Here is a 19,197-nt window from a genome sequence, read left to right as displayed (position 1 = left end):
AAGTACGTGAGGTAATTAGTTTCCTATTGGGTAAAACATGAGTATTGACTCAGGCCTAGTAAACACTGTTAAATTGCTACATTATATTCCTTGACATGTACAGGTAAAATGGAAAAAGAATTGCTACATCATAATAACATGGAAGCATCCTCGTTTATTGTCTCTTCTCCAGATCCTCCTGCATCTTTAAAGAACATTTTGGGGCCGGGCGCTGTGGTTTACCCGAGTAGTCTCAGCACTTTGGAAAACAGGTAGGTGAGTGGGGAGGGGAGAAATCTCTCGGGGCGTGGAGTTCGAGATCACCTTGATCATAACGAGATCCCTCCCTCTAAAAGTGCTGGCGCGGTGACCCTCGTGAATCACCAGAGCAGAAGGACCACTTTAGCCCCAGGAGGTTTCAGTGAGCCACTGCACTCCAGCCTGGGCGACAGAGCGAGACCCCGTCTCAAAAGGAAAAACAAAACCCAATCAAAAGTTATTTCTAGTGATTATTTGCTCCTATGACTATAACAAACGTTAAGCCAACCTTTTTGTTTTTATGCGTCTTTATCAGTACCAGAGCCTGGTGGGTCCTTTGATTAACATTAAAATTTCCGTCCTAATAAAATGGTGTTGTCAGAACTACCCAGATTCACTGGCAAAAATGTAATCACTGACCGAAACCTAATTAAATTAAGCAATGATTTACATAATTAATCCAATCAACCACTGGATTGCGTTAGACTCAGTTAATGAAAATGTCAGGAACCATTCATTGGTATCATTTGATCAAGCACCTACCATACTCCTTCCCCACACCACGTTGGGCAAAACTATGGCTTTGGTGTTTTAGGGGACAATGTGCCAGCCTAAGTTTAAACTGTTTTTGTTCTGGGTCTTGGTACAGTCGCTAAAAGATTTAATGAAGCAGTTACAAAACGGAACTACTATTTGGAAATACTAACAAATACATTGTTCTACTGTATATATTTTTACACAATACCGAAATAGGAAAAATGATCCATTGGAAACGAGTTTAAGACTACGACTGACTTACACAAATTCTAGGTCAGATTCTCTTTTTGTTGGGGGAATGTTAACATGATTGTTTAAAAACAATAAATAAAACTGGTAGGGAGGCCGGGCGCGGATTACGCCTGTAATCCCAGCACTTTGGGAGCCTGAGGCGAACCATTCACTTGAGGTCAGGAGTTTGAGACCAGCCTGGCCAACATGGTGAAACCCCCATCTCTATAGACTAAAAACAAAAATTAGCTGAGCGTCATGGCAAGTGCCTGTAGTCTTACCTACTCGTGAGGCTAAGGCAGAATCGCTTGAATCCAGAAGGCGGAGGTTGCAGTGAGCTGAGGGGTCACTGCACTGCACCCTTAGCAGAATAGAAAAAAAGAAAGAGGGCGTGACAGGAACAAATGAAGATTGTACTAAGAACCAATCAGGTTAGTCCTACAAGAGTTCTGACCAATCAGGATCAGATCATCGTTATAAATTCTGGCAGAAGCCACTACTCGCTCAGTTGCTCGCTGTGAGAGCAAAGCTTCCTTCACTATGGCCAGGACGAAGCAGACGGCCCGCAAATCCACCGGCGGCAAAGCGCCGCGCAAGCAGCTGGCCACGAAGGCTGCCCGCAAGAGCGCTCCGGCCACCGGCGGCGTGAAGAAGCCGCACCGCTACCGGCCCGGCACCGTGGCCCTGCGCGAGATCCGCCGCTACCAGAAGTCCACCGAGCTGCTGATCAGAAAGCTGCCTTTTCAGCGCCTGGTGCGCGAGATCGCGCAGGACTTCAAGACCGACCTGCGCTTCCAGAGCTCCGCGGTGATGGCGCTGCAGGAGGCCTGCGAGGCCTACCTGGTGGGGCTCTTTGAGGACACCAACCTGTGCGCCATCCACGCCAAGCGGGTGACTATCATGCCCAAGGACATCCAGCTCGCGCGTCGCATCCGCGGCGAGAGGGCGTAATCCCCTGCTCGAGCATGGGTTTCTATTTCCAAAGGCTCTTTTCAGAGCCACTTATGTTCTCAATGGGAATAGCTGTTACACCACAGGTTGAAGTGTCTTAAGTGCAACTTTAAAGCAGTGGGAAACTCTGCTTTTAAGATGGTATTTCTCTGGGTATAAGGAAGGCTAAAGATCTCACTTTCTCGAGGAAAGATCAACAAATCTATGTACAAGGTGGTATGAATTCCTTCCTGCTCATGGTGTTCTTTCGGCCAGTACTCTAGGTAACAATTAGATTTCTTAACTGGAAAGGGTTACACTGGCCTTGGCCCCCCGGAAGCTCGCTGAAAATCGCTGACTTGAGACTGGTTGATTAATAGAAAAGGCATACAAGTGTATTTAGCACATAGACACGGGAAGTTTCGAAATTAAGACCTACCTGCCAATGAGGCACGTAAGTTTATATGCCACCTTGAGGTTACACAAAGTATGCAAGATTGGATCCTGGCAAAACATGATGTGAGGCAGAGAGGAAGAGGCTTGGCTAGCAAGGGGCAGTCTTGTTATGTGGATGGAAACCCCACAGGTAGCAGTCCTCAGAGAAACTGCAGACTGCAGACAGAAAAGCTCTGAAAGACTTTTGTAAAAGAAATTTATACCTATAAAAGAAATCTACATCAGTAAATGGTGGTTGCACGTACTGGCTTTCTCGGAGGCCCCTTTTCCCTCCCTAAAGAGGAAGATTGATTGAAAGGAGAGGAAACTAGTTTGTCACAGGCAGTCAGCTATTCTTCTGAGATTACTTGAGAGACTTTATCTACATAGCAAGAAAACCTTTGCCTTTCCTTCCTTGGTGCCTTTGCATTTCCTCCCTCACCCTCTGACCACTTGTGTCACCACCCTCTTCCAACCCCCCCAGAAGTCCAAGACCTTGTTTCTTTCTGTAGTCTCACAATGGTATACAAATGTCAATTAGGGTGGTCACAAGAGAATAGAAAATTCCAGGCAGCAGTTTCACATCACTAGCAAAAAGGAAACTTGAAATAGCTGCACAAGCTAGGGGCCAAAAAGACCCTGAAAACCGGACTGTTGGCCAAGCTGGCTCAGTCCTACTTGACCCACCGTGGCATGGGATTTGACCTAGGTTTCACCTGGGACCTCATTATATACTTAACGTAGAAATCCGATACCCACCAATGCCATGACAGTTCCAAAAACACCCATTTTTCATGGAAAAGTTTTGAGAAATTGTCACCCTTTTCCAGACATCTTCATGAATATTCCATTCCTTGGTTAAAGAAACCCATAAAGATTGAAGCCCTAATCACTGCTGGGCAAGACTGGCTCTCTTGAGCACTTATTTTCACTTTGCAATAAACCTCTGTACTTTCACTATTTTCTGACTTGTCCTTTGATTCTTTCTGGCAATGGTGGTAGGGGCATGGGCCCTGGCTGGCATCAACAACCTAACAGCATTTGGTCAGGCTGCCCTCGAACTCCACTAAATACAAAATTAACCTCCTAGCTGTCCTTGTTCATTGCTGGGCGTAGACTGAACTAACTTTGGGAGAAAGTTAGTTTATAGTTTAAAACAAAGACTACAGGCTGGGCATGCGTGGTGGCTCATGCCTATAATCTCAGCACTTTGGGAGGCCAAAGTCAGTGAATCACGAGGTCAGGAGTTCAAGACCAGACTGGCCAAGATGGTGAAACTCCGTCTCTACCAAAAATACAAACATTAGCCAGGTGTGGTAGCAGGCACCGTAATCCCAGCTGAGGCAGGAGAGTCACTTGAACCCAGGTGGCAGAGGTTGCAGAGGGCCGAGATCGCACTGTTTCGCGCCATTGAACTCCAGCCTGGGTGATAGAGTGACTCTTGTCTCAAAAGAAAAAAAAAAAAAAAGACCTATAATAGCCCTTTCCCAGGGCAGACCTCCTTCTTGCCTGGGGACTAGATGCAAACATTAGCCGCAGGATTTGAAATTATGGTGTAGGAGTCAGGCAACTGGAGGCTAAAAGATGCAGATCTGCTTAAACTGCTCCTAAGATCAGCACTTGATGAGTCAGCAGGCACCACCCAGATTGATAAACTGCTTCATCTGATCTTGTGTGCAGGCCTCAGCCTCCCAAAGTGCTGGGATTACAGGCGTGAGCCACCGTGCCTGGCCAATTTGTTTCTTTCTTTTGTTTTCTTTTTCTTCTAGTCAATCTTGAAAGATGCTAGAAGTACAACATTTTCTTTTCTTTTCTTGCTGTCACCCAGGCTGGAGTGCAATAGTGCACTCTTGGCTTACTGCAACCTCTGCCTCCTGAGTTCAAGTGATTCTCTTGCCTCAACCTCCTAACAGGTTACAATCACAGGCCACCATGCCTGGTTAATTTTTTGTGTGTTTTTAGTGGAGATTAGGTTTCACTTGCTCTCCACTAAAAGTTGGCCAGGCTAGTTTCGCTCTTCTAGCTTCAATAGCCTCAAGTGATCTGCCTGCCTCGGGCAATACAACTCTTTTTTAATGTGAAAAAAAAAAAATACACAATGTATCTCAATTAACCAATAGGGATATAAAGTATCTGATTTAACATAGAGAATTCACAAGGGGCGGTATGTTGCAGCTCACCTCTGTAATCCCAGCAGCTTGTAAGGCTGAGGCAGGTGGATCGCTTGAGCCCAGAAGTTTGAGACCAGCCTGGGCAACATGGTGGAACCCCATTTCTACAAAAAATACTAAAAGTAGTTGGGCATGGGTGGTGGCTCAGATCTGTAGTCCCAGGTTCTGGGGAGGCTAAGGTGGGAAGATTAGCACTCCAGCCTTTGACAGAGCAAGATCCTATCTCAAGAAAAAAAAAAAGAAAAAGAATGTACACCTTTGAAAAACACAAATGTCAGTGTTGTAGGGCACAGAAAGGTGTGAGACCCAAAGGTTCACAGCTTGAACTATGACAAAAAAGAGGTTAACAAATGAAAAGCATAAGAAATGGATCTAATCAAAGTTTTACCTGACACTGGAGACTTTAGAAATGAAGCTCCAAAGACCCAAGGAAAACTGTCTGTTTTCATAGATACCTCCAATGAAGAATAGAGAGACATTTAGAAATGTGATTAGGCAAAGACAGTATTGAAGAAACAGCACGGCTTGTCTGTTCAGATTCTTCTCCACCTCTGTGTGTAGCATCCTGTCCTCCAGGTATGGCAGGACGCCTTTGGAATGAGAGTCTTCAAGGGAGAAGGGACAGTGACTTTCTAGGTTTTAAGGCTTGCTTTGGGGGAGAGGAGTTGTAGTTTCCATGACCTGCTTTGGGAAAGAGACCTTCTGGTTTCTATGACTCCCTTCCAGCAGAGAAACGACAGGAGAAAGTACTCAGCATACAAAGATGCCATACTTTGAGGCATTATGTTCTGAGCCCTCCAAAATGTAAATACTCCTAGAGCAAAACTTTTTTTTTTTTTTTTTTTTTTGAGATGGAGTCTTGCACTGTCACCTAGGCTGGAGTTCAGTGGTGCGATCTCTGCTCACTGCAACCTCTGCTTATTGGGTTCAAGCAATTCTCTTGCCACAGCCTCCTGAATAGCTGGGATTACAGGCATGTGCCACTATGACCAGCTAGTTTTTGTATGTATTTTTAGTAAAGACAGGGTTTCACCATGTTGGCCAAGCTGGTCACAAATTCCTAACTTAAGGTGATCCACCTACCTCAGTCTCCTTGAGTGCTGGGATTACAGGAGTGAGCCACCTCATGCCCAAGGGCAAAATATTTTCTAGGCAATCAAGTAAACCAGAGATCTTTCAAAGGATTGTGAAAGGAGAATAAATCTCAGTACCCCAAAACCACTAAGCCAAGGAAAAGTCAAGCTGTGAACTGTGTCAGGCAAACCTGCCTTTCATTTTATTCCTAAATAAGATAGCTACAATAAAAAGCTATAAACCTCCCTTGCAATATTCCCACAAGGAAATTCCTTGTGGACAAAGGATACAGAGAACTCAAAGTCATCCCTCTGAGGCTCAACTGAGACATATGTGTATCTGATTGCTCCCTCTGCCCTATTGTATATGTAAAAATGCAGATTCACTTTACCAGACTAAATTGTCTATTCAGTGGAAGGCTGATCAAGGACTCAAAATAATGCCACCTTTTGTCTTGACTCCTCTTCTAACCTGGAAGCCCCCACTTGGAGTTGTCCTGCTTTACCGGACCAAACCCACGTACATCTTACACATATTGATCGATATCTTATGTCTCCCTAAAATGTATAAAAGCAAGCTGTACCCCAACCACCTTGGGCACATGTTGCCAGGACCTTCTCAGGCTGTGTCACGGGTGCATCCTTAGCCTTGGTAAAATAAACTTTCTAAATTGATACCTTTTGTTTTACACGATGTTATACAAGGAACCAGAATATTCCTCCCCAAAAATATGCCACTTGGCTATAAGAATTATTTTGAGAAACAGCCGATACAGAAAAAGCACTGAAAATGGTAAAAGTTTCTGTTTTGTAAAAGAAAAACAACAAAAACGAACAAAACTTCCATTTATAAAAGACATTTCCCTTGGTAAAGATGTCCTCCTTGGTTATACCAGAAGAGGAGAATGGCCCCCAGAGACAATTCTTGCCACCTGAGATGACTTGAAGCTGCATACAAGACTGTATTAGATAATCCTTATCCCTTATCTTCCATTAGTTTATTCCATATATTTTCCTTCCCACAATTTACTCCGCTAGGAAACGACCCCCTCTTTAAAATGGTTTACAAACCCCCATGACTGTCTGTCTGCCTCCTTGGGCTTTTACTCGCTTTCTGTGAAGGCTGCCACATGGATATGTATAACAATAAATATTTTCCCCTATTGATCTGTCTTTTGTCAGTTTAATTTGTAGGGCCCAACTACAAAGTCTAACAGTGTAAAAGGAAAGTTTCATATACTACAGTTTCTTTTACCACATAAAGGGGCATTTAAGAGGTTTTTCAATGCTTCCAGATTTCATCTTGAAATAGTTTGTTATAAAATAACATATACAAGAACAGTGCATTTTAATGCTGCCTCATTTTTCTGTAGTTGGAAAAGAGGAATTGCTGAGATTAATGGGCCACAAGAGACACAGGATTTAAACCTCCAAGGTTAAGGACCTAGGTTCCACTGTTGAAAGAGGGGGAAAAAGAATCCAGCCTAGTTCAGTGAGAAATTGATTAACAGAACATGAGTATGTAATGTTTTGTACATACAGAAAACATAGTTTATAATATACTCGAAGAGACTGATTTTTAGAATAAAATTAGATTATTAAAGGAGTAAATAATCAAACATATTTGAAATATAAAAGGTAAACGTTACTGATGTTCAGGAAGAAAAAGAGTGAATGTCAGCAGAGAGAAAATCTGATATCTGGAGGTGTGCAAGTCAGGGCGAGAGAAAGGTGATTCCAAACGCCTTAGGTCAAGAAAGTCACCCAACACTCTCCCTTTGAAACTCTTTTTATTGGAATAAAGTCATCCTTGGTCTCTCCCTCCTGCACTTTATTTGTAAGTTTAAAAGACAGGGTTTCTGGGCACAGCTGATTTCCTAGTTCAACAGAAAAGAATGGGGGAGCTCAAGTGGTATGTCCACCACTATAAGAAAATAGAGGGTAAAAGCCACCTTTCTTCCTCAACCAGCTTCCTGAAGTGTTTCTAGGTGAATGAGGAAAAATATAGAAAGTCAGTTTTTCCCCCAAAAATGTGGTCAGCGAGGGAGAGAAAGAAAGAAAGGACGGCTACAGAAAGAGCAAAACCTAAGGAAAATAAAAGAGAACCAAATTTGAGAAAAGGTGAGAAATTTCACCTTCAACCTCTCATCAGGCGTCGTCCTTTGCAGTCAGCCACTCCACAGGCTGATCACTTTGAGATTGTAGGAAGCAGTTTCTACACACTATTTCACAAATGCCCCAAGCCACTGTGATTATCCCTCTAGAGAGAGCGCCACTAGGTTCCAGCAGCCACAAGGCACTAGAGCAATGGATGCTTAGAGGTGACAGGGAAAACAGACAGCGAAGACTCAAAGGAAAATCCCTGCAGCGGTGCTCAGCGCAAAACACTGTGGAAGGGCAAGGTGAACGGAGTATTTTTAATTGGGCATCATTTTTAGAATCTCGAGTTTAAGCACCGCCCTTTCTATGTTTTCCTGAAGTCGTGGGCAGGGCTCAAGGTCTGTAAATTAAGTGACCGGATGCAGCTGGTGTGAGAGTTCTCAATCAGGTCCGACTTATCACTATATAAACTGCTGCTGCGAGGGTCGCTTTCTTGCGTTCTCCTTAGAACGAAGTATGTCTGGCCGCGGCAAAGGCGGGAAGGGGCTGGGGAAAGGCGGCGCCAAGCGCCACCGCAAGGTGCTGCGCGACAACATCCAGGGCATCACCAAGCCCGCCATCCGGCGCCTGGCTCGCCGCGGCGGCGTGAAGCGCATCTCCGGCCTCATCTACGAGGAGACCCGCGGGGTGCTCAAGGTGTTCCTGGAGAACGTGATCCGGGACGCCGTGACCTACACGGAGCACGCCAAGCGCAAGACGGTCACCGCCATGGACGTGGTGTACGCGCTCAAGCGCCAGGGCCGCACGCTCTACGGCTTCGGCGGCTGAGCGTTTCACTTGCTTATCCCGTTCCTCCAAGGCCCTTCTCAGGGCCACCCATGAAATCTGTGAAAGAGCTGTAGACTAAAGGCCCTTGATTTCCTAACACCTAAACATTTGGCAGTTTTGTCAAAATCGCGGTTTTACATAAACAGTCGCCAAGGTTACTGCAACTCAGTGCCCCTTTCGGCATCACCTAGTGGTTAGAAGTGCCGGATCCTCTGATAGACGACCAGATGTATAACGTCTCTGATTTCTCCAGAAGCTACGATAGCATAACGGCCGGGTTCATGTAGCTTGTATGGATTACTTCAACTGCAAGGGCCGTGTAACTGACAGCGTGGTCCGCAACACCCAAAATGCTTCACTATCGCCCTTCGCAGAAAGTCGGTCCACCCTCAAAACATTAAGTACGTTTAAATCAGAAATACTGGCATACCGCAAGGCTCGAATTTCATACTCCCTTCAGTGCCTTCATTTACAAATTTACTCGTTTCACTTTTCTTTCACGATCTTAAACTTTTTGTCAAATAATAGTGACGCCTAACAGTTAAAATAGTGTAAGGCAAGTTTAGATCTTCAAGCTGACATTGAAATAGGATTTTGATGCATGAAAAATCCTACAGTTTTGGGGGTTTTTTGTTTCCATTTTTGTTTTGCTCGCAAAACCCATTTTACGTTTCTTGACGCACAGCAGAGGCGGAATGTTTCCCTTTCAACAGCGGATTCAACTGGGAGCCAATTCTGTGAGTGAGACGTAACACGCCACAGTCTACTGTCCAATCAGAATGCGAGGGCGGCTATAAATACCGGGATGGTCAATTTTTTTTTCTCGTTTGCGGGGAGTAGTTGGGTTTACTTAGCCATGGCAAGAACTAAGCAGACAGCCCGCAAGTCCACCGGCGGCAAAGCGCCGCGCAAGCAGCTGGCCACGAAGGCTGCCCGCAAGAGCGCTCCGGCCACCGGCGGCGTGAAGAAGCCGCACCGCTACCGGCCCGGCACCGTGGCCCTGCGCGAGATCCGCCGCTACCAGAAGTCCACCGAGCTGCTGATCAGAAAGCTGCCTTTTCAGCGCCTGGTGCGCGAGATCGCGCAGGACTTCAAGACCGACCTGCGCTTCCAGAGCTCCGCGGTGATGGCGCTGCAGGAGGCCTGCGAGGCCTACCTGGTGGGGCTCTTTGAGGACACCAACCTGTGCGCCATCCACGCCAAGCGGGTGACTATCATGCCCAAGGACATCCAGCTCGCGCGTCGTATCCGAGGCGAGAGGGCATAACTTTGTTTATAACAGCCCAAAAAGTCTTCCCCACCCCAAAAGGCTCTTTTCAGAGCCCCTCAATTGTCAGCAAAAGAAAGCTGTAGCTTTTGAAACTGTCTTAACCCTGTTTTAAGTGCAAGTTACATACAAAACGTGTTGGCTCAACGCTGTAAAGTCAGGAGACAGGTCACAGGCTGGTATGCTAACCCGATTCCCTTTACAGAACCTACTCCTAACTGTTAAGGAGATTTACTTTTGAAAAGCATTCCTGTTCTTATTCTTGAGGAATGTATATGCTACTTAGCTACCTGCCCCTAACGAAGGGAACAAGCAGTATGAGTGTTTAAGAAACAGTCTTAGCCGGGCGGGTGGCTCACGCTTGTAGTCAGAGCACTTTGGGAGACCGAGGCGGGCAGATCATCTGGAGTCAGGAACTCGAGACCAGCTTCACCAAAGTGGAGAAACGCGGCCTCTACTAAAACTACAATTAGCCGGGTGTGGTGGCGCGCACCTGTAAACCTAGGTACTCTGGAGACTGAGGTAGCAGAATCGCTAGAACGCAGGAGAGGTTGAGGTGAACCGAGATCCCCCGCATTGCACTCCAGACTGGGCAACAACAGCGAAACTCCGTCTCAGAAAACACCACAGGCTCTATGCTGGGCGCCGAGCTCACCCTGTAATCTCTGCAGTTTGGGAGGCCAAGAGGGGCGGATTGCCAGGTCAGGAGATCGAGAGATGGTGTTGAAACCCCATCTCTACTAAAAATACAAAAATTAGCCGGGCGCGGTGGCAGGCGCCTGTCAGTCCCAGCTGCTCAGGAGGCTGAAGCAGGAGAATGGCTTCAACCCGAGAGGCGGAGGTTGCAGTGAGCTGAGATCGCGCCCCTGCTTTCCAACCTGGCGACAGAGCCAACTCCGTCTCAAAAAAACAAACATCAACAAAAACAGCCTCTAAAAACTTCACCTGTGAGAGAGTGTAACAATAGACAATGAGGACTCAGAAGGGAGGAGAGAGTGAATAAGTTACTTAGTTGGTACAATTTATTTAGCTCTTGTATACCCTATGTAACTTGACCACCATGGAACCTATGCATGTAAGAAAGTTGCCCTTCCACCCCCATAAATTTCTGCAAGTAACAGTTTTGACCAAAAGCACACTTTTGTTCTGTTTCAATGTAATGTTTAGCAAGCCATGTGGGCCCCAGAAGACAGAATCATTAACCTGCTGCATGCTGTCATCTGCGAAATGAACTTCTTGCTCTGTAAGTGGACCTTAAAAAATATTTCCGGGCAGGGCGGGGTGGCTCAGGCCTGCAATCCCAGCACTTTGGGAGGCTGAGGCGGGTGGATCACGAAGTCAGGAGTTTGAGACCAGCCTGGCTAATATGGTGGAACCCTGTCTCTACTAAAAATACAAAAATTAGCCAGGCGTGGTGGCAAGCACCTATAGTCCCAACTATTCGGGAGGCTGAGGCAGGAGACTCGCTTGAACCCGGGAGGTGGAGGTTGCAGTGAGCCGAGATCAAGCCCCTGCACTCCAGCCTGGGCAACAGAGTGAGACTCCATCTCAAACAAACAACAAAAAAACATAACTTTCAGGCCGGGCCAGTTCCTCACGCCTGTAATCCCCGCAGTTTGGGAGGCCAAGGCAGGTGGATCACAAGGTCAGGAGATCAAGAACATCCTGGCTAACATGGTGAAACCGCACCTGTAGTCCCAGCTACTGGGGAGATTGAGGCAGGAGAATCGCTTGAACCTGGGAGGCAGAGGTTGCAGTCAGTCAACATCAGGCCTCTGCACTCCAGCCTGGCAACAGAGCAAGACTGTGTCTCAAAAACAACAACCCCCCACCCTGACACACACACAGATTTCACTGTCATTTTACAATGTGCTTGTCGTAAAGTGTGAAGTTGAATTTTCATGAGTTTTTGTTTTGTTTGTTTTTGTTTTATTTTCAGTGAGAAGCGGTCTGAATATTAAAATTCAAGTGGTATTTTAAAGCTCTTCCTGGTTTCTAATCAAACTTGTCCAGTATTTCCAGCTGTTTAGCGTTTCCTCAGGTGCTCTTCATATGTGACTATCATGACCTCATTTTGCTGTTTAGCCTTTTGAAGTACACATCTTGACCTAGGAGATATCTGGCAGAGATGTGAAGGCAATTTTTCTCCTGAGTGCTCTCAGCCAGCTCAGGCCCCATCACACCTTCTCTTCTTTCTTATATTAGGTTCACTCTTGCAAAGAGGTGTCTACCCCAGCAACTGGTACAGCAGTATCCAACCTTTTGGCCTCCCTGGGCCACACTGGAAGAATTGTCTTGGGCCACACAGAAAATACATGATCACTAAGGATAGCTGAAGAAAGAAAGAGAAAGAAAAGAAATAAAGAAAGAGAAAGAGGAAAAGACCTGTGCATAATTTTTGTCATATCCACCAACACAGATAAGCAAAAAAGTCCTCACATTCAAAGGGTTGGATACCTGTAAGAGTTTTGGAAACTTAAGATTTGGTTCCAGAAAAAAAACCCCAAGAAACCAAAACAAACAAACCAAAAAAAAAAAAACCAAAAAAACACAAAAACCAACCAACCAAACAAACAAACCACTTCTAACCCATGGGGCCAGAAGCTTTTTCCAACAATTTACTTAGAACTCTTTTAGTGGCTGTCTGCGAGGTGTAGGAACAGCTTGACACTGCCTCTTCCAAGCTTTGAAGATAGTTCTCTCCTCACCTCTTCAAGGATTTTCCCTCCAGAATGGAGCTGATGCCATTTCATAGGTTTAAAACTCAGAGCTGCCACTTCGTACCTGTATAAACTTTGGCAAGTTATTCATTGTCTCTGGGCCTCATCTTGTATAGCTGTAAATGTGGCAAATTAACAAAAACCTGTAGAACATATTTAAGGTGACTTTCTGGCACTAATAAATGCTGAATGAGTATCAGCTCTTATTATTATACCCCTGCTACCATTACCCATGGAGTTTTGGGATTTTTTTCTCTTGCACCTTATACGTTTTTTGTATGCAACAGTGGAAAGTGCTTGGTTAGAATATTTTCTTGTGAAGATATCCTCTTCCTTAGTTCTCAATTTGCATTGTTTGGTAAGAGGCCTAGAGCAATATCTGCATCTCTGTGGAGAAATTTATAACAACTAGATAATAGTTTAGGGTTTAAAGGCCATATCTAGTCTCTGTCACATGTTCTTTTTAGTGTTTAGTTTGCTTGTTTTTTGGGAGGATCTGGAGTGCAATGGTGCTATCACTGCTCACTGCAGCTTTGATACCTTGAATTCAAGTGATCCTCCCATCTCCACCTGCCCGGTAGCTAAGACTACAGGGATGTGCCACCACACCCGGCAATGGTTTTTGTATTTTTAGTAGAGATGGGATTTCACTATGTTGCCCAGGCTGGTCTGGAACTCCTGAGCTCAAGCAACCCACCTATCCAGGTCTCCCCAAGTGCTGGGATTACAGGCAGGAACCACCATGTGTGACCTTTTTAAGGACACTTCTTAGCTTGAGGGCCGTACAGGAAGAAGCCATTGCCCAGATTTGGCCACAGTCTGCCAGCACCTGCAGGAGTTCATGGAGAGAAGAGGGACTGTGCTGGCCTCTTTAAGTTTTCTTGCACAGCATTTCCAGGGTAAGAAACAAGCGACTGTTTATTTCATTAGAGATCCAAATCATTATCTTTTATCATTCAGGCATCCTGTCCATTCCCCTACACTTCCCATAAATAGCAAACTTCACATTCATTTCCACCTCACTGTATTTGCCTCCGTTGTTTTCCTGAGTTTTTATGAACCTCTATAATCTGAAGTCTCTCAATATCCAATACAACCTTTTAACAGTCAATAGCCAGATATTCTTCTAAAATATTAGTCTGTCTGCACTTAAACACACAAACATTCCCACATTGATGTATCCTAGCTGCTTACAGAAGAGAGTATTCCTGATGATGCAGCTTGTTAAATGTGGATGGAGATTCAGGGGGCGCAGTGAAAACATTTTGAAAACCTGACAGAGACCTGGGTCACCAAACAGTTTGTGCATCTGAGGATCACTGGGAGCTCTTGAATAATTTTCTACAGATTTGAATTCTTTCTAAACTGAATTATCTATACTATTTTTCTTCCCCATTTTCATGGATTTTCCCAGGAACTAAACAGAGAAAATACTTTAATCAGAAAACATATCACACGTAAGTTTGAATTTGAATCTGTGCAGTTGGATTCTTAAAGCGATTTTTGTTACTCGTGCTACAATGCAGTCACTCTGACAGTGGAACTCTTCCAAGCTGCACAATCCCATTCTGTAAAGACACTCTTCCAGCACATGGGAGCTCCTGGGACACAGAATCAGTTTGTAAAGTCAAGTCTATGTGGTTGAGCTGGGGCTGTAGGCAACCAGCTGCCCTGTGCCTGTGTTACTTGCTACAGTTAGAAACAAAGTTCATGCCCAAACCAAGAAACACACTGTCTTTTCTCCCGCAAAAATCAAAGCGTGAACTCACGGGCAAATTTTTAAAAATAAGTTTCTCCGGATACTTAGTAGAAATTTATCATGATACCCAACTAACTAACATGATGCCCTCAGTCCAATGGAGTCTTTCAAAAAGCTGAAGGGGTTTTTTAAAAATATCTTTCATCAATTGCACGAGATTCGTGAAAACACAAACAAGTATGTGAACCTGGAGGCTGTTTTCCTCCTTTGGAGCTTCAAAGTGCCAAATTCTGTATCATTATTTCAAGCATTTAATCAAATTTTGAGAACTAACAAACACAATTTGGGAGTCCAACCGCGAGCTGCGGCGGCCGGAGGGCGGTGGATTGGACGCTCCACCAATCACAGGGCAGCTCCGGCTTATATAAGCCCTGGGCCACGAGCATAGCAGCAATGCAAAACTTGCTCTTTGGATTTTGAGCTTAGTCTCTTCTAGCAGTTTCTTGTAGCCATGTCTGAAACCGCTCCTGCCGAGACAGCCACCCCGGCGCCGGTGGAGAAGTCCCCGGCTAAGAAGAAGACAACTAAGAAGGCGGCCGGCGCGGCTAAGCGCAAAGCGACCGGCCCCCCAGTCTCAGAGCTGATCACCAAGGCTGTGGCCGCTTCTAAGGAGCGCAATGGCCTTTCTCTGGCCGCCCTTAAAAAAGCCCTAGCGGCGGGTGGCTACGACGTGGAGAAGAACAACAGCCGCATCAAGCTTGGTCTCAAGAGCCTGGTGAGCAAGGGCACCCTGGTGCAGACCAAGGGCACCGGTGCTTCCGGCTCCTTCAAGCTCAACAAGAAGGCGGCCTCCGGGGAAGCCAAGCCCAAGACCAAGAAGGCGGGCGCCGCCAAAGCTAAGAAGCCCGCGGGGGCCACCCCTAAGAAGCCCAAGAAGGCTGCAGGAACGAAAAAGTCAGTGAAGAAGACTCCGAAGAAGGCGAAGAAGCCCGCGGCGGCTGGAGTAAAAAAAGTGGCGAAGAGTCCTAAGAAAGCCAAGGCCGCCGCCAAGCCGAAAAAGGCAACGAAGAGTCCTGCCAAGCCCAAGGCTGTTAAGCCGAAGGCAGCAAAGCCCAAAGCCTCTAAGCCGAAAGCAGCAAAACCTAAAGCTGCAAAGGCCAAGAAGGCGGCTGCGAAAAAGAAGTAGGAAGCTGGCATGTGAAAACCGCAACCAAGCCCCAAAGGCTCTTTTCAGAGCCACCTAGAGATCTCTTAAAAATTGCTGTGCACAAAATGACTTTGCCTTCTCTCTGCCTTATGCAGAAATGTGGTTAATAAACACGATTATGCAGAGAGATTTGTTGCGTTAGAGTATCTCGGGCAGTTTTTCTCCCCTGAGCTTAATGGGGTCATGCTAGGCAAGCAGGGGCCCGGCTTGCTGGCTGGACCCTCCATGCAATTTCCCAAAGCAATCCGTCATTAAAGTATGAATCCCAGCTGGTGCTTTTAGAGAGTTGGTATGCTTTCTAGCCTGGCTACAGAAAAGTTTAAGCTCAAAAAGCCCGCTCTGTATTCTGATTGGTCAGTTTTTCATCAGTTTTCCCCGCGTTTAAGCTGTTTAGGCGCCAGCTGCTTTGGCGTTAATAAAATGTGTTCCCCACGCACACCACTAATGGAGGTTGGCGGAAGTAGCAAGTTTCAAGCTACACGCCGATTTGGGTATTTTAAAAATTAAAACATCTGCACAGATGAAAGCCAGTTGCCATTTGTGTCACCCAGGCTGGCGCCTAGTGCGGTGGTCTCGACTCACTGCAGCCTCAACCTCCAGGGCTCAAGCGAACCCTCCCACTTCAGCCTTAGGACTATACGCGTGCACCACTACGCTAGGCTAATTTTTGTAGAGACGGTTCCGCTACGCTTCCCAGGCAGATCTCGAATTCGAGTTCAGTGATTCTCCTGCCTCTACTTCCAAAAGTGTAGGGATTGCAGGCGTCAGCCACTGCACGTGGCCCTGGCCTTTATTGTTGGCTCTAATACATGTAACACTGGATGAATAAACTCAGGGAATATAAAATGACTTATTCACATCTGACTTAAACCAGTGGCCCAGCACTTCCGCAGAAATAGTAGGTGGCTCTGAAAAGAGCCGTTGTACTGGAAAAGTGATTCAGGGAGACATTATTTGCCCTTGGCCTTGTGGTGGCTCTCGGTCTTCTTGGGCAGCAGCACGGCCTGGATGTTGGGCAGGACGCCGCCCTGAGCAATTGTCACCCGGCCCAGCAGCTTGTTGAGCTCCTCGTCGTTGCGGATGGCCAGCTGCAGGTGGCGCGGGATGATGCGGGTCTTCTTGTTGTCGCGGGCCGCGTTGCCCGCCAGCTCCAGGATCTCGGCGGTCAGGTACTCCAGCACCGCCGCCAGGTAGACCGGCGCGCCGGCCCCGACCCGCTCGGCGTAGTTGCCCTTGCGGAGCAGGCGGTGCACGCGGCCCACGGGGAACTGGAGCCCGGCCCGAGAGGAGCGGGTCTTGGCCTTGGCGCGGGCTTTGCCGCCCTGCTTGCCGCGTCCGGACATGAAGAAGAACGGATCCACGAAGAGCAAAGAACAGTTTAGAGAAAGTTAACAGAGCTCCGCTACTTATAGTCAATGCCGGGCGCGAAAATAAAGCTGTGCGATTGGCTCAAATTACAACTGTATTTAAGCCAATGGAATCGCTGATGTTAAGTACGCTTCTTTGGATTGGACAAAGGGGCATCTGACGTCATCTAGAAGCGCCACCAGTCCTACACAGTAATCACCTCGTTTCCATAAGAATTCGGGAATTAAAGGTTACACTACGCAAAACTCTGCCTTGTTTTTATTTATTTATTTATTTGAGACAGATTTTCCCTGTCGCCCAGGCTGGAGACCTCTGCCTCCTGCATTCCAGTGATACTCCGGCCTCAGCCTCCTGAGTACCTACCATTCCAGGCGCCGCCACCGCAGCCCGGCGAATTCTTGTAGTTCCGGTAGAGACGGGGTTTCACCGAGGTGGCCAGGCCGCTCTCCACTTCCTCACCTCAGGTGATGCGCCTGCCTCGGCCTTCCGACGTGCTGGGACTGCAGCCGTCTGCCACTGCTCCCGGCCTTTTGTTTCCTGCTTTGAAGCAGGGTCTGGCCCTGTCGCCCAGGCCGGAGTGCAGGCGCGATCGTGGCTGACTGCAGCCTCCGCCTCCCGGGCTGCAGCGATGCTCCTCCCTCAGCCTCCCCAGTTGCTGGGACTGCAGGCGTGCCCCACCACGCGCGGCTGATTTTTTACATTTTTTTGGAGAGTCGTGGTTTCGCCATGTTGCTCACGCCGCTCTGGAGCTCCTGACCTCAAGTGATCCGCCCTCCTCCGCCTCCCAGAATGCTGGGATTACAGGCGTGCCCTGCCGCGCCCATCTGATTTTTTCCTATTCTTTGTACCCTTTTTGCAGTTAAACTACAGCACGTTTCACCCCGCCAAGTCGGCCCCAGACCTGAAAAAGAGCTCCAAGAAGGCTGTGACTAAGGCAAGAAGTACAAGCGCGGCCACAAGGAGAGCTGCTCCGTGTGAGTGTACAAGGTACGTCCCCCAACACCGGCATCTCGTCCAAAGCTATGGGGATCCTGAACACCTTCATTAATGATATCTTTGGGCGCATTACAGCAAGCGCTCGACCATCACCTCCAGGGAGATCCAGACTGCTGTGTGCCTGCCAAGCACGCTGTGCCCAAGGGCACCACGGCCGTCACCAAGTACACCAGTTCCAAGTGAGTTCCTCGCTGGTTTGTCCACTTGGAACTCCACTCGGTTCGTCCTGACCCACATCTCAAAGATTCTTTTCAGAGCTATCCATACTTTCTAATCTGAACCGACGCTCATTTAACCCTAGTTTTGAAATGTCCAGTTGGCTTTAATCTAAAGCCTTTCATAAAGGCTTCTTAATGTATGCAAAAGATACATTTGTGGCCTTATGGTATTTCCAGTAGTATTTGCTACTAAGTGTTTTATGTTACAAATGTCAAATACACAGGAGTTTTATTGTGTACATTTCACTTATCCGGGTTAAATTTCAACGCTGAGAATCCCGTTGAGTAAGTTATTGTCTAAAAAAACAAGTATCCTTTAAAGTAAAATTCCTATCATCTTCTTCTGAAGCATCATTGGACGTTTTGCAAGTTATACCACAATTTTGGGGCCTCCAGGTAGAATGCTCAATGAATAGCCTCCCAAAGTGCTGGCATTACAGGCATGAGACACCACGCCCTGCCAATTCCATCAAATTACAAGTGAAAAACCAAAGTTATACTTTGTGCCTTGTAGAAGTCTATGCTCCATGGGTGTGGCTACTGCCAAAGTCTTAACACCCGGACAGAAAGAAACAACAATTGCATTAACAGACATGAAGGTAGCTGAAAGAGTGAAGCATCCCTTAGAAAGTCAGGATGATCTTCAGGAATTAGATCCAGCAAAAATAGATAGAAGGATTGTCAGAGGACAGAAGTGGTGAAGACATTTCATTGCAGATGTCACTTAGTTCTATGATGGCTTGAGAAGGATCATCTTAATGTGAAGAGTGGTGGATACAGATAGTTCTGAAAAACAATGCAGAAGTGAAAGTTCTTTCTGAAGTGAAAGATGTGATTCAGCAGATGACAGGTTTGATTAAAATGTTCCAGATGGTAAAGTGAACACATTTTGATGGTTGAATGTTAAGCTGTTTGGTGAGAATCCTGCAAAAATATAGTCAGGATGAAATGCCTAGCCTTCAAGAGACTTGATTCAAATATAACATGTAGTTCCTAAGATAGCTACTATTTCTTCTACCACTAGCCTACCCTTCAAGAGATTTGATTCCCATATGATATGCACTTTTTAAGGTACCCACTATTTCTTCTACCAATAAGGTAGTGCAATCAATGTCTGTATTTTTATTTTGGACTTCACAGGCACTTGAACTGTAAAAGTCATCGATCTGTTTAAATTTTC

At 46.4% G+C, this 19,197-nt stretch overlaps 4 protein-coding genes across 4 annotated transcripts; 3 read left to right on the top strand and 1 right to left on the bottom strand.

Annotated features, from left to right (window-relative positions):
* The first annotated feature begins 1,510 nt into the window (after positions 1–1,510).
* LOC116544226 lies at positions 1,511–10,429 on the top strand. The gene is given in 3 exon segments (XM_032270417.1): positions 1,511–1,974; positions 8,198–8,534; positions 9,289–10,429. Coding segments are annotated over 3 exon segments (1,287 nt in total). The 5' UTR covers positions 1,511–1,545; the 3' UTR covers positions 9,810–10,429.
* Positions 8,196–8,592, top strand: LOC116544225 (histone H4). Its single transcript, XM_032270416.1, has one exon. It carries the CDS (start codon positions 8,231–8,233, stop codon positions 8,540–8,542), a length of 312 nt encoding a protein of 103 aa, XP_032126307.1. The 5' UTR covers positions 8,196–8,230; the 3' UTR covers positions 8,543–8,592.
* Positions 10,430–14,670: 4,241 nt separating the features above from the next.
* On the top strand, positions 14,671–15,522 carry H1-5 (H1.5 linker histone, cluster member). The gene has a single exon (XM_032270415.1). The coding sequence runs from the start codon at positions 14,740–14,742 to the stop codon at positions 15,412–15,414; it is 675 nt and encodes a 224-aa protein (XP_032126306.1). The 5' UTR covers positions 14,671–14,739; the 3' UTR covers positions 15,415–15,522.
* A 658-nt stretch (positions 15,523–16,180) lies between these two features.
* On the bottom strand, positions 16,181–16,815 carry LOC116544223 (histone H2A type 1-E). Its single transcript, XM_032270414.1, has one exon. The coding sequence runs from the start codon at positions 16,776–16,778 to the stop codon at positions 16,386–16,388; it is 393 nt and encodes a 130-aa protein (XP_032126305.1). The 5' UTR covers positions 16,779–16,815; the 3' UTR covers positions 16,181–16,385.
* Positions 16,816–19,197: the final 2,382 nt, after the last annotated feature.

This window comes from Sapajus apella, unplaced genomic scaffold, assembly GCF_009761245.1.
Source record: "Sapajus apella isolate SASKATOON/1434 unplaced genomic scaffold, GSC_monkey_1.0 scaffold210, whole genome shotgun sequence".
In the NCBI taxonomy this organism is placed as follows: Eukaryota; Metazoa; Chordata; class Mammalia; order Primates; family Cebidae; genus Sapajus; species Sapajus apella.
This window is presented reverse-complemented; position numbering and strand designations above follow the sequence as displayed.